This window comes from Dermochelys coriacea, chromosome 20, assembly GCF_009764565.3.
Source record: "Dermochelys coriacea isolate rDerCor1 chromosome 20, rDerCor1.pri.v4, whole genome shotgun sequence".
NCBI lineage: Eukaryota > Metazoa > Chordata > Testudines > Dermochelyidae > Dermochelys > Dermochelys coriacea.
Window position 1 is genome coordinate 9,866,023 of NC_050087.2, and position 15,504 is coordinate 9,881,526.

The following is a 15,504-nucleotide window of genomic DNA, read 5'->3' on the forward strand; positions in this document are numbered from 1 at the left end:
TGTCCACCAGCAAACTGGTATGGAGAGTCCTTAACACTTAGGACTCGGTCCTACCATTCTTACATGCTGATTGCTCCCCTTGACTTCAGTGAGAATTTTGACTCCAGGACAGCTGGACTGAATGAATAGAGCCAGAATCTGATCCATTATATTGGTGTAAAGTCAAGGTAACTCCACTGACTTTAGTGGTGTTACTCCAGATTTATACTAGTGTAACAGAGACCAGAATCTCACACTGGGTATTTCCATCTAACAGAGTTATCTATGCTGCTCAAACCTCTGATGAATCATTGAAAATTCTGAAAACACCATTTTTCAGTGAAATGTTCTTGTACAAGGAAGCACATCTTTTTGTTTTAAATAGACTCTCCAGAAAACAGAACGATGCCCAGTTCTGTGGCTGTTGAAGCATACCTAAACTATCAGCAAAACACCGAGGTTATGCAGGCTGCATCACAGACTGTCAGGAGCCTGGAAAAGCTTGCTGCATATTTCACTCACTAGATGCTCTACTCTACATGAACTAGTTTAAAAATATCTTCAATCTGTATTTCTATCCATGGACACAGCCACGGGCTCCAGATACTTTGTGCTCCATGACTGAATCCATGATATGCATTAACATAAACAGTTCAACTCGACAGTAAGTTGTTGAAGATCTTAGCTCTGCTTGGCCCCTTTTTTACAAAGTTGGAGCTTGTGGCAATACTCCTTAAGGACTTTTTTCACACACACACACACACCCCTACCTCAAAGAAGGCTGCTTTTTCTCCTCAGGCCAGTTTTGGTCTCCTTTAAAATGAAATCAGTAGAGAATTAGGCCCTTTGATAGAATCACACTCACTACACACACAATGACCAAGCTGGTTGGGGCATCAGAACAAAGAGATTGGATCCCCTGGTTCTGCATATTTATTTCTCCCGGGCAGAGTCTGAATGTTTTTCCTCAGAGAGAAAAAGATGAAACAATTTTTCAAATTTTAAAAAATTTAACACTGTTAGGGGAACTCTTTTGTGTTCAGTGAATCATTCCCTGCACTTTAGGGTTTTCCTAAGCCTGGGATCTGACCCACCAGTTCGGTGTTTCTAGTATTCTCTTCCCTTCAGACGTTTGTGCACTTCCAGTGCAGCCATAGGTCAATGTTCAAGATGGTTTTGTAAGAGAAGGACACTGATTCTATTGCCAGTGTCTTACTACTAGTGAATAAGTTCTATATAGCTATCTCACCGCAGAGTACAACACTTCTCACCCAGGATGTTCAGGAAGAAAGCACGATCCAAATCATGTGCATTGAAATCCTGCAATGTCTGGACACCTCAGTCCACGGAATGACCCAAGTAAGTGACCTGTTGCTACTGCTTCTTGAAATAGGGACGTTCTGCCTTACGTTCCTTGTACCCCTCCACAAGGAAGCTTTCTGCACAGTCCGCATAATGGAGGATCAGCATGTCAAATTCACGTCAGGGATGATGTGATCCCTTCATCATGGAGTAAGCGGTTCACATTAGAGAAAAGATATAAAGCAACTTAACTGGAAGGAATCATGTTGCAGAGATCGTCTCTTAATTCTTTCCACTGTCTGAGTGCAACTTCCCCCGAGATCCCCCATGAATACTTCTGAAATGTAGAGTTGGTGATCAGGGATTTGATCAGATATTGGGGCTGCGACTGTGCCTTATATAGGTCTGTCAAGTTGTGGGTGAGCTTATGGTACTATCTAAATATCTCCACAATGCTCTAATGCAGGGAAAGAGGATTCATCTCTGGGTGAGAGCCCAATTGCTCACCAAACAAGGTAGTGTCTTTAAAAGACAGAGTGAGGGGGCACCAGACAGGTAGAGTGAGATAATGGGGAGAGAGAGATGAGGTGATAGCTTAGGGAAGGGTCAGTGATGAATAAAAGGAGAAGCTACATGACAGGGAGGGATTCAGACAGCAGGCTCCTGGAGGTGATGGAATGGAAATAGCTCTGTACTGAACAGTCTCGCTCTTCTCTGCAGGTGTTATGGCCAAGGCTTCTGGAGTATGTGGTGCCAGCTCAGTACACTGGTACTTTGAAGCCTCTCTGCAGATGCCTTAGGGAACTGGCTGAGAAAAAGCAGCAGGAAGGAGAAGCAGCTGCTTGCCTCGATTACAGTGGACGAGGTTTATAACAGAAACTCTTTCATTTCTCCAGGCACTATGAAATGAACAGGTTCAGTCTGCTCCAGTTCTCTCATCTGCAATCAGGAGGCTAAAATGAATGAGGGATGGTCTTGTGATTAAACACGGCCATGGGAGGGAGCTAGGAAACATGGATTCTGTTCCCAGCTCGCCACCAAAATTCTGATGTGACCTTGGGGAAATCACTTGATCTTTCTCTCTCAGCTTCCCCACTTGTGAAATGAAGGAGTAATTAATGCCAACCTCACAGAGGTGCTGTGAGGCGGAATTCATTCATGTTTGTGAAGCATTTTAAGATGCTCAGACTGAAAGCACTATGGAAATGCAAATTATTATCAGCTGTATTCAACATTGATGGGTACGTTGGAAATGGATAGGTGAAGAACATCAGCAGGACTCTCTGCAAAGCCTGGCATAATTAACGCTATTCTGTTTCTTTCCCTAGTGCAATTCCCTACTCCCCAGGGGCTGCTGGCGCGACTCCTGGTAAGTAGACCATGAGAATAGATTTTCTGTGGAATGGGATAGTTAACTATACAAATTGGTTTTATAACTAGATGCTTGACTTAGGCTTAGGAATGTGTATGATTGGGTCTGTCTCTCTCCGCCCTCTCCTGAGACACACTGTTCTGCATCCTCCTACTAGCTAGAATGCTTTCTTCTTCAGGAAGGCACTGCAGTAGAAGCAACAACTCTATTGGATGGGCTCCACAATGAGAGGCTCTGAACTATTCCCTCCTTCAGGAACAAACTGGTATTGTGCTGACAAAACTTAGCCTGTTCTTTCTCTCTCATTGACAGGTAGTAGCCTCATCCTCTTATGAAAGAGAAGGACACGGATGTGCTGCTTGCAGTTACTAAAGGCCCTGCACCAAAATATTCATGCAACAGTGGGTGAGATGTGGGTAGTAAAGATCCCATCTCTGCTGCAGTTCACTGAAGGTAAAGTGCAGGTTAGGAGGAGCGTGGCCCATGGAGACAGAAGGGAAGCCAGAAAATGCAGCTTTGTATTGACGTGTGTTGTGCCATTCCTGTTGCAGTACATGGGAACAGTGGGGAATTGAAATTGGGCTTCTAGGCCCACACTTTTCCTTCACCTGGATAACTGTGAATCACTGGGGTAAATCCAGAGTTGAACCACTGAGGCCAATTCAATTAGGGCAGAATCAGGCCAGGAAGGTTTCAGCTGAATGGCAATTTTACAGCAGTTTCCCCCACACCTTTGCTAGGTTGTTATTTGGGAAGGTCAATACGCATGAAGCTGGAGGTTAGTGAAAGATTTTAGGGTTACATATAGAGTTTGATTTTGCAAACTGACTTTTTCCTGAAAATTAAACCCCATGTTTACTTTCAAGGGGGATTCAATTAAAAAACCCAGAGTTTTTCTTTCTGTAAGGAAACCTGAGCCATAAAAGCTAGGTTGGCCAAGTGGGTGCCCTAGGGAGAACCTAGGTATTGTGGGCCTAATAAGGTCTTTCCCCAATTTTACAGTGGTATGACTATTGATCTCCATGGAAAAAACCCTTCAGTCAGTGTAGGCTGCATCTACATGATGGGGTTATGCCAGCAGAGCTCCAATGATGTAGCTGTGCCAGTCTAGTCTCTGTGGAGTAGGACAGACCCTAAGTGCAGCACAAACCCGGTATGTTTCTCATGAACGTCAAAACCCTCAATTTTCAAGTGGGTTTGATATTCAAAAAAAGATTTAAAAAAATGAGCTGTATCTTCCCTCCTTGCTGTGGCTGTACAGAGTCCGCAGTACTACATTGTGCTGACATTAAAGAAGGCTAGGTTAGAGCTGGACACTCAGAAACAGGGCCAGATTCTCAGCTGATGTAAATCAGTATAATTCCATTGACTTCCGTGAAGCTACACCGATTTACATCCAGTTCGGATCAAGTCCAGAATCTCTTATTCTGCAGGAAAAGTTTGTATTCATATCAAACCCAGTCTTCTGATGTGCTGAACAGTTTTGTGAGGTGCTCAGCACCTTCAGCTCCCATTAAAGTCAAGAGGCATCTCACTCCTGGTGGGTTGACTGGCCCTGAATGAAAATGCCAGCAAGGTACGTAACATCCGATGAAGTGAGCTGTAGCTCACGAAAGCTTATGCTCAAATAAATTTGTTAGTCTCTAAGGTGCCACAAGTCCTCCTTTCCTTTTTGCAGATATAGACTGACACGGCTGCTACTCTGAAACAGGATACTTTCTGTTGGCGCAGGTCCCCGTGACAGCGCAACAACTCACCCCTGCAGCGCCTCCTGCTGGCCATCTGGGAATTAGCTCTTTCCTGCACAAAGCACCCTTTGCAGGCCCATGTCCCTCCCAGACCCCGGTGCCCTTTTTACCCAGGGTGCTGCCCCCTGGCAGTACCCCCTCAGTCTCTATGGGTCTCCCCACTCTGGGGAATGCCCAACCCTCTAATCCCCACCTTGCCTCAGTCTGGGCTACTGCCAGTCATCATCAAGCCCCTGCACCCTGGGGCAGACTGCAGTGTAAGAGCCAGTCATCACAGGCAAGAGGTTTGGGTCTGCTGCCTTTCCCTGCAACCCAGTACCCCTATGGACCTTGGACCAGGCCCGACAGCCTGGGGAGTTGCCAGCCTAGAGCTTCCCTGCTCCTCTGGCCTTTCCCCAGCCCTGCCTCATTCCCAGTTCCCTTTCTACAGGCAATCAGGCCCTGCTCCCTTCACAACTAGAGAGAGAAAAACCTTGTCCTACTGGCCCACTGCCCTCTTATAAGGGCCAGCTGGGCCCTGATTACCCGGGCTACAGCTGTGGCTCCTTTCCCCATCAGCCCAGCTATTGTTAATCCCTTTCATAGATATCAAGGTCAGAAGGGACCATTCTGATCATCTAGTCTGACCTCCTGCACAACGCAGGCCACAGAATCTCACCCACCCACTCCTGCGAAAAACCTCTTACCTCTTTTAGAAGGACAGATTGCAAAGGAGATACCTGGGATGACTCTTCTTGCTAATCTAGGTGACATTATTGTTTTGCCTCCTCATTTATAGGAAACACAGAGAATTCCCTGGACCATGCACGGTGGAAGCAAATGCTGCTTCAGGTACAGGATGGCTTTCAGATGTATTGTCACAGTCCTGCCTCCCCCATCCAAATGTATCAGCTGGGGGAAAATTATTGATAAATTATTCATTATAAGCAGAGCTGGTCAAACCATTTCATTTGCAACTTTTGTTCAATGAAAAATGGCTTTTTTATTTTCATGGGACATTTTAAAATTTTTCAGGTTGTTTTTTTTTTAACACAAAAAAAAACCCCAAAACAAAACAACCCCAATCCAAATAGAAAATGTTTAGTTTTTTGAAACTGAAGTTGATGTTTTTTGGGGGGGTTTTTTCAGTTGCTTTGCTGTTTGTCTCCTTCCCCCCCACACTTTTTCAATCTCAAAGTGGAAGAGGGGAAAAAAAGCACGGGGATGAGGGATAAAGGGAAGGAAAGGGGGAAAACAAAGAATTGAATAATGGTCATTTTTAATTTTGAAAAGCAAAATAATTTTTGTTTTTTCACTTTTCATTTGTGTGTTGAAAAATCAAGAAAACAAAAAAATCCCACTTGTTTTGTGAAATGGACTTACTATTGTTCAACCAGCTCTAGTTATAAATCCCTCTGTATTACCACTGGGAACAACACAAAACTTAACCAGAAAACCAGCATGCTAATGGTGCTAATGCATCACTGGGGGACAGCTAAAGGATTTTTTTTTTCATTTGCCACTCCAAAAGAAAATTTGCTCTGAGAAATCCAAAAAGGAAAGAGACAAGACAAGGTTTGGTGACTGTATCTCATGGAGAAGCCTTTCTGGTCAGAAAGAGCTCTTTACAGCCTCATGTAAATCCAGACAAGAACATTTTTATGGCGAGTGCTGAAAATGAAAGGAAAGGACCTAGTGACAAAGAAGCCCCAGAAGGTTTGGAGTTCCATTTGGGGTTGGATTACACTCTAGAATTTCCCATTCCAGATCCAGCCTCATTTGAAAGTCTTTGGGCTAAAAAATCAAATAAGATTAGGTTCTCTTGTGAGGTTTCTGATATTTCCTGGCTGCTGTTCAAAATTTGGGCCTGAAACAGCAAAGTGCTGAGAGTTACTAAACTGTGGCTGACTTCAATGGAAATTGAGGGTGTGACCCCTGGTCCTTTGGGTGCCCACTGGCAGAGACCACAGGAGTGCATAGCGTTCCCAGGATTCCCTGTATCTGATCTCTATATCATCAAAGGATGTCAAGTAAAGCTTTTACTGGATGTCTGTGCCACACTGCTCCTCATAATCATTGCACAGGGCCTGGATGGATAATATAGAAGGCGTTATGGTTGTCTACTGAAATTGATGCTTTGAAGGTCTGTGAGTTGGGGCTGGTCACCAGAAGGTGATAAAGAAATTTCTTTCAGGCAGGAGATGCTTAGCTACCTGAATGACTGTATGTAGACTGAGTAATTATTCACAGTGGATGCTAATCAATAGAGCAAAATTCTAATCAAATGATTGCAAAGTCTTCAGAGGAGATTCAATACAAGAAAAACAAACGAACAATAGGGGGTACCCTGTTTACAAGTGGACAATGGATGCTTGGAACTATATCTGGAGGTCCAGAGGTATCCTGTACCAGGTATCCTTTACCTATTGGACGAATTGCCAACTGGCTTGTCTTATGAATGGAGGATCACATTTGGTCTGGGTGTTTCATGCTGGGAGAGAGATTTGGGGGAGCTATCCCTTGTGAGACAGGGGACTGTTTGGTTATTTAAGTTGAAGCTCTAGAAGTCTGTTAGGATTTTATTTTTATGTAACCATTTGTTTACATTAATTTTTCTTGCTGCTTCTCAAGTCTCTGATCTTTGTGAATTAAACTCTACTTGTTTTCACTATCAACGTATCTAAGTGTGTGAAATGGAGTGGTGATGCTGAGGTGAAACTGGTAAGGTGGTGTGTAGCAAACCTCTGAATTCTGTGAGTGTCCAGTGGAACAGGGGCTGGACATTCTGGGGATGCACAGGGGGCTGGGCGGTTGGAGTGTACCGATGGCTTATCTGTAGAAGGACAGTGGAGCCTGGATGGGGTGAGAAGAGTGTGCTTGTGTTTCCTGTGACTGGCAGAGTCGGGAGCTGACACTTGGCAGGCACAGAAAAGGCTTCCTCATGCTAAGGGCAGGTGGTGATGAGGTCCCTCACAACCCTGGGTACCCTTGGGAGGTGTCATAAAGGGTCCATAGCACTTCAGAGAAGGTGCCTGGTCCTTCGTAGTCCAGGGCCCTTTGGTCAAAGTTGACTAGACCCATCCTCCATCCACTGGCCAATCACTCCTCAATGGTCAGATGTCTTGGCTCCATCTCATTCTCCAATTCACTGTCCATCTGCGTTTGGGGACCGAGAGGAATCCCCAGGCAAAGGTTCAAGAACAACAGGCAGAGGAGGTCTGGGTTGTCAATGTTTATAGTTCTCAAGAGGGAAATAATCTTCCCGTGACACCTGAATATTGGAAAGTTTACAACAGAACAAGGAAGCAAAAACCAACCAACCAAACAAAACCCCAAACCCCACAACAACCCCCAAATTCTTGCAATTAACCATCTGCTTTAACTCTTGTTTTACACTCAGTTCCTAAGAACATCTCTGGAGATGATAGACGACAGTGCCTGGAGCAGCCAGATGTCCCTTGAGTTGAGCCGGCAGATGGCCGGCTATGCCAGCCCCTCCAAAGAGAAGGTTTGTTCTCTGTTAAGGCTTAGTTCCTAGTTACTTTCCCCTGAAATTCTGATTGGAGGGCTGCATAAGGCTTCTCTCAAGGCTTCATTACTTGTTATTTTATTCTGCATATAAAATTTGTTTGTACTTGTTCCCTTCTCTCTTGCCCCCCTGCCCTTTCAATATTTGCTTGGACAGGCTGCTTGTCTGTACTGCATTGTTGGTTCTCTGGCTGGGCTAGATGATGGGATGTTTCTGCAGTATGGGTGCTTGGACTTGGCTATCTTGTTCCTTCCTGAGTATTGCTGAGCTGGGTCTGTACTGACAGGCACGTTGTGTTACTGATATCTCAGGGCTGGTCTCTTTCTTTCAGAGCTTCCTGTATAAGGCGCTAGGAATGTCCTTAACAGCTTGTGAGGACCTGGTCCGTGTGAAATCACAGATTCATGCACTTCTGACAACAACAGACTATATGTAAGCCCCTGAGAGACAGGTGCAGGCTCTGTCCCTCTCCCCATTTTACCAAGTAATCCCTGAATGCTCCCTGTGGGGCTCAGCTCTGAGTTGGCTTGGGACAGATGCCATTTTGCTTCCTATCCTCTTCATTGCTATTTCACTCAGCCCCTGCTCCCCATGTGTCTCAGGCCTGATTGGCACTTTACACCACTTCAGGTGAAAGGAATGGACTTGTGGGATCTATCAGATACCTGGTTCGATCCTAACCCGTATTTTTCTTGGGTGACAGGGAGTCATTTCCATCCTCACAATCTGTGCTGAGAGCCACTTGGACCTCATCTTGAATGCACTTCAGGAGTTTGGGGCTGCAATGAGCAAGGTTAAGATTTCTGGGTTCATCAGCCACCTGAAGGTAAAGGAGCCAGGGGGTTCTCTCAAACTTCCTCTCCCTCTAAAGCAGGGGTAACAGCTCCGCTGGAATGTCTGGTTCTGGTCAGCTAGCATTGTCCCCCAATGTACGCGTTCTACGTGATGCCTGCAGTTAAGCAGAGAGGAGCACAATGTGGAGCTGGGCTTCTCTCAAGTGATTTTTATCATCTGATGTCTCATGACTTGAGCGCCCCTCCCATGCACAATGTGTTAGAACTACATCAGTTGCTTGCATGGAAAAGCATTGAAGGTATTTTTAGCTGTTTTTTATTCCAGGTTAGTAGCTGAAAATGAGGAGGCGTTGCAAGCAACATGTGGCTAACCAACCCGCTATAGGTAAACCACCAGTGGTCTACGGATGACAATTAGGGAACCTCTGATTTAGAGCAGTGGTTCTCAACCTTTCCAGATTTCCCCCTTTCAGCAGTCTGATTTTTTTTTTTGTGTACCCCAAATTTCACCTCACTTAAAAACTACTTGCTTACAAAATCAGGCATAAAATTATAAATAGCATATTATTCCTGAAAATAGACTGCTTATTTTCTCATTTTTACCCTAGAATTAGAAAATAAATCAACTGGAATATAAATATTGTACTTGCATTTCAGTGTGCAGTATATAGAGTAATCTAAAGAAGCCATTGTATGAAATTTGAGTTAGTAACTTTGCAAGTGCTTTCTTTGTAGTCTGCTGTAAAACTAGGCAAATATCTAGATGAGTTGATCTACCCCCTGAAAGACCTCTGCAGACCCTCAGGGGCACACAAGTACCCCTGGTTGAACACCACTGATCTAGAGGATAGAGCAGGAGACTAGGCCTCTGGGCTTCCATTGCTGGCTCTGCCATTTACTCACTGTGCAGCCTTAGGCAAAACATTTAGTGCCCGATCTTGTACCCACCAGTGTCAATGACTAAACTCCTGTGTACTTCACTGCTGTCAGTTCAGCCTTTTCGGCTCTCTGTGTCAGAGTTACCCAGTGGGAACAATGGAGACGGGGCGGCGAGTTCTAGGGGCTCATGGTGCCCGGGCTCCACCAATGTTTGGGGCTGGGTCTCCCCCCGGCCCCGCCTGCCGCCGCCATGCGCCTCCCCCAGCCCCGCCTGCCTCGCCCAAGTGTCCCCCGGCCCCCACTTGCTGCCCCTGCTCACTGTCCAGATCCTGCAGCTCACGCTGACTCTGCTCTGCCGGCTTTGGGTATCAACTGCTGCCACAGGATCCTTGTGCCCCCCCAAGTCCCTCCACTGGCGCCAGGGCAGGCTGCCCCAGCCCTGAGCCCCTCCCACACCCCAAACCTCTCATCCCCAGCTCCAGGCAAAGTCCTCATCCCCCCGCACCCTAACCCTCTGCCCCAGCCCTGAGCCCCTCCCATACCCCAAACCCCTCATCCCCAGCCCCACAGCCCTCACCCCTGCACCCCCTCCAATTCTCAAACCCTGTTCCAGAGCCTGCACCCTCACCCCCTCCTGCACACCCACCCCCTGCCCCAGCCCAGAGCCTGTCCCCAAACTCCCACCCACAACCTGCACCCCAGCCCTCTGCCCTCCCTCCCAGAGCCTGCACCTAATCTCCCTCCTGCACCCTGACCACCTGCCCCAGCCTGGAGCCTGCATCCCAGACCCCTTCCCCCACCCAAACTCCCTCCCAGAGCCTGTACCATGTACCCCTCATGCATCCTAATCCCCAGTCCAGGGCCTGCACCCCAGACCTCCTCCTCCCATCCAAACTCCCTCCCAGAGCCTTAGGCACGTGGGGGGCGGAGTGGGGGGGGGCGGGTTCTGGGCACCACCAAAATTTCTACAAACTTGCCATCCCTGGCATGGAGATACTAATATCTCCCTACCTCACACAGTGATTATATTGCTTTAATACTTTTTGCAAGTGGTTTGAGATCTTTGGCTGAAAAGAGCTTTGCAAGTGCAAGCTGCTCTTGCTGCTGTGAGCAATTCCTCGGTCAGCAGCAGATCAGAATTCCAAGGCCAAATGAATCAGAAGAACTTGTCTCTAGTGACGTTTCCGATTGTCTAGGACTACCACCATGGGACAAGAGGCAAGACTCGCAGCATACAGCAACATGGCTGTCCATGCTCCAAAAGAGCAGCTTCTCTCCCGAGTAGAGGCAGACATCACAGGGAACGTCCTTCACCATTACAGAACCAGTTGTCAGGTAAGAGCTTTTGCGTGACAACTGTGAGGGGCATTACCCTGAAGTTATAGCATTGCCTCTGATTTATAGAGAGAGGGCTTGTATTTTCTAAAACTCTCCTTTGAGCAATAATTTGTCACATAACTCAAATTTAAAACTGTAATGGATGGAGCGTGAGCTGTCACATGTTGTATCATTTTTGTTGCTCTTCTTTGTGTTTTCTATAGTTTTTCTATATTCTTCTGAAATTCTGTCGAGCACAGCTACACAGTAATTCAGATGCAGTCACACTCAGGCTATTCAGAATAACCTTCTAACTCCCCTAATATGTATGTGTATCTAGCTCTATCTTTTGCTACCCAAGAGAGAATGGTGCTAACTTGTATTTAGTTTATTTGCTGTCACTCTGTTTCTTGGACTCACTACTTCCCTTACCTCTTCTCTGTCGTCTTGTTTGTCTGTGTGCTCATTATTTCTGTTCCCTAGGTGTCTGACTGCTAGTATTGACTCTCCTCTCAGTGCAACCTCTCCATGTCACTTTACCATTCAATTCTGTCCTGTCTAACTGAGACTCTCATTTAGCCATTGTCAAAATGTTGATCACAGTTGAACCAAACAGATATCTTCCAGGAGTTCACAAATGCAAATATTCCATAGGATGGCCCCTGATCTTGATATCTGCAAAACACCCCCTCTGGATACATTTCCTGCCTTTTGGAAGATTTAACAATAGTGATTTCTCTCTGCTCCATATTCACCAGCCAGGCCATTTTGAGGATGTGTGTTATGTGGGACTATAGACATTGCTAATAGCTGTTGTGCATTTTGTTTTTCAGGTGCTGGGCATCACTGTTACAAACAAGGTAAATTCTAAATAATCTGCCCTCAGCTCTTGCCTTTTCTATACACAAGTTGCTTGTTTAAATTGCACAGAGCTTGATTTCCTTGCTACATCAAGCAGGAGTCCTGGCTGCTCTGGTGTAAGTGGACCTGGATTTCTTTCATGAACCTGGGTTTTCTTTTCTTCTGAGGTGGCTGCAGAGCCAGGGTCCTCTGCCTTCTGGGGTCTGTGGACACCTCTCTCCTCTCCTGAGGCTAGATTTAATTCCTGATCTTTATCTTCTGGACTCTGGTTCTTCTCTCCATTTCTCATCCACATCCTCTTGTTTCTCCTTCTGGATTATGTAGGACATGTACCTAAAATTAACCCTCATCCAGAATGTCATGGAGATTAGCTGTGCCATTTTGGAGACCAGAGACTCCCAGAAGTTCGAATTCTCTTACAAACTGGAGTTCCTTGGCTACATGCTGGTGAGTGATTAGGAGCTTTGAGAACTGAAGTACAAAGGAGTTTGTTGTAATGTAATAAGACTGGTTTTCCAGGTAGATGTTGTTTTATCCATTGTCTGTGACTGTACCACTGCAGTCTCATGAGCTACCTGCATGGCACCCAGAATGCTGCTGGTTCCACTCTGAGCTTGGCAGGGATGCCGACCTATTGTGGGCTGTATGTGGAAGGAATGGCTTGTGTCTGGGGAGTTATCTTTCTGTCCTCTGTATAGCCTGCAGATGGCCCTACGGTCCATTTCTGAGACAGAGAGCCTGCTGAGCATGGTGTCTGTTTATTACAGGTCTGGCATATGGCCCTGATTCAGGGTGTGAGAGGAAGGCCTCTCTGCCTTTCAGATCCATTTCCCATTTTTTATGTCCCTATTTATGCATTTCAGGACTTCATTAAAAAGGAACCACAGGATTCCCTGGCATCTCCAGTTCGCTACAAGGCAATTCTTGCCATTGGACATCTGAGGTAGGCTATTTTCTGCCATATTTCCTGGCACTGTGACGTCTTCTTCTTTGTTAATTCATGAGTGTCAGGTTGGAAGCAGTCTGATGCCTGCAGGATTTGGCTCACATGCTGCTCACCAGCAGAACTTTAGTTCTTGAGGGTTTGAGTGTGTCCATTTGGAGGTTTGTGCTTGAAGGACACAAGCTTGGAGATTATGGGGCATGCAGTACAATGGAGGAGAGTTCAGATGGGGAGGGAGGTGTCTGGCTAGCTGGCAGGAGGAAGGAAGCTTGTGGGCTTCTCTAAAAAGGGGACTTGAAGCTTTAGCTTTACTTCTAGATGAACCAATACTTAATAGAGGTGCAAAGAGGTACTCAGCTGCAAAATGAGGCGTTGTTTGCATTTGGGGTTTTAGATTGGGACAATCTCCAGTCATTGGACCCATTTCTTTTACTTGGAGGTGGTACTGAGTCTAATCCATGACTTTTCTCTCTCTCTTCCTTCTGCCAGCAAACTCAAACCATCTTTGACCTTGGAGGAAAACCGTGAGCTCCTTGATCAGTGTTTCAAAAGTTTGTTTCCCCTCCCTCCCTTGGAAAAGATGATGAAAGAAGAAGGCGAGACAGCAAAGAATGCTCTGCCTATACAGGTACGTGACAATTCTCCTCAGGCACCATCCACTGTATTTCTGCCCAGCAGGCACTGGGTGATGGCAGTCACACATGGCCTCCCTTGCAAGGTTATGGTTAGCTTTCCCCAGCCTCCCCCTTCCCCCCCACAAATTATCTGTGCTGAGTCTCACTCCTTCTCTTCTGGTTTCAGTCACTGTACGTAGAGTCCTTGGAAGCTCTTGGCAAGCTAATGAAGATTTTGCTGGAGGAAGAACCAACCGCACACTGGTTCTGGGAAATGTTTCAAGTGAGTAGAACATTGAACCATGTTTGTTTCTTGTGTGACAGCAGGGAAGAGTCAGAGATTTAGGGGATCAAGCTTCAGTTGTGGAGGAATTTTTCACAATGGAGTGAATTGTAGGGGAAAAAGCACCAAATTCTTCCTGGGATAAGCAGGCATGTGCCCTGTTGAAATCCACAGAAGCTATGCCATTTTATGCCAGGGCTGGATTGGGACCAAGTTCTTACAATGTAGTTGACACTACTTGGACCGGCAAGAAAATCACCACTGCAGTAGCCAAATCCAAGAGAACCCGTTGAAACTGATCACTTCTTCAAAGAGAAATTCATTCATACTGAGTTATGCCCTGTGTATGGAAACTCATTCAGAGGAGACTTCCTGTTCCTCAAACATGAACAGAATATCTTGAAGAGCTGAGGGGTGGGGAGTTTGAGGCACCTTCAGTATAAAAATGAAGTTCTAAAAGGAGCTGGGCTGGGGGGGGACTTCTTCTCTTCTTCAAATTAAGAAAAAGAAATGCTTCTCTCTGTCATTTTGCCACTCAACGTGGGAGAAGTTGCCCAGGAAACAGAACACAGCAGCAGACATTAAACAGCATGCAATGTGGTAGACCAATCCCATCAGACAGTCTACAGCAGACATCACAGACACGGGCCCAGATTCATCTCTCATGTAACTCCTTTGGCTTCAATCACCCAGAGATGAATCCATTAGACATGTAATTCCTTTGCTCCATGGAAGTCAGATGCTTTGGAGAGGGATTTTAGTGACAATTAAACCTGTTTAAGAGGAACTTTTGGGAGTGATTTTCTGGTACTAACTCTGTCCATTCCCCTGCTCTACCAACAGCTACTAGAGACATGGCTCCATTCAGGGAAGGAGTGGGAAAGAGAAAGGGCCTTGCGGGCCAGCATCCAGCTGCTGACTGCCTTTCAAGAGACAGTTCATAGCACAGTGAGTATAGCCTTACTCTTCCTTCAGCTGACTTCCCTGCTTATAACCGATCTGACACTCAACGCAAATGCATGAAAAAAGCTTCCAGGGCAGCAGCTGGGATCTCAAAGTGACTAAGATCCCTCTGCTTCCATAAGAGAGAGGTTCACACAACAATGCTGTGACCATACTCCAGGCAGACTGCAAGAAGTAGAGGGCAGACAATTCCCCAAACTGATGGCTTATTCTAGAATTAGATTCACCAAGTCAACAGCAAAAGAGCTTCCATCCTAGTTAACAAAATGCCAAACACGGTCCCCTTTTGACATTCCAGATCTTAACTCCCATCTAAACAGCCCAGTCTAATATAGTGAGGGGTTACTGAAAACCTGATTCACCATATGTGAGGTTCACCCATCATAAAGGACCAGATGCTTATCCCCAGGTCAGTGTGAATCTCAGGTCTTTCCCAAATAGCATGCTGTCAGCCAATCCTTAATAACTAAATCTAAGATTTCTTCTTAAAAGAAAGAAGAGAGTTACAAATGGTTAAAAGATCAATATCCATACAAGTGACTTTCAATGTTCATAGTTCAGGATCACAACAGTGATGGAATAAACTGCTGGCTTGTAAAAGTCTCTCTGGAATCATCCCAACCGATCAGAATCCAAAGGCAGCTTAGATGTAAAGTCTGTTAGTTTTTCCATGCATTTTCGTGGTTTTTCCAAATGATGATTTGGAAGCTCTTTGTCCTATGGCTTATACTTTCCCTGTTCAAAGTTTCAGCAGACTAGAGATGACAGGATGAGGCCCGAGCCTTCTCTTTTCTAGCTATCCGAGCAAGTTGACAAGCCTACCTCACAGAAATGGTTACAGCTGGACCTTCCCCCAAGAAAGACTAGGAAATGCAGATGGCCTCTTGTTCTTTGCTTTGAAGCTAATCTATTTCCTGTGCATACACAGTAAACTGAATGCA

At 45.8% G+C, this 15,504-nt stretch overlaps 1 protein-coding gene across 1 annotated transcript; it reads left to right on the plus strand.

Annotated features, from left to right (window-relative positions):
• The first annotated feature begins 8,612 nt into the window (after positions 1-8,612).
• Positions 8,613-14,687, plus strand: LOC122458361 (maestro heat-like repeat-containing protein family member 2B). Its single transcript, XM_043506786.1, has 8 exons — positions 8,613-8,735; positions 10,779-10,917; positions 11,733-11,759; positions 12,085-12,207; positions 12,624-12,703; positions 13,193-13,331; positions 13,505-13,600; positions 14,444-14,687. The coding sequence occupies exons 2-8, from the start codon at positions 10,789-10,791 to the stop codon at positions 14,621-14,623; spliced, it is 774 nt and encodes a 257-aa protein (XP_043362721.1). The 5' UTR covers positions 8,613-8,735; positions 10,779-10,788; the 3' UTR covers positions 14,624-14,687.
• The last annotated feature ends 817 nt before the right edge of the window (positions 14,688-15,504 follow it).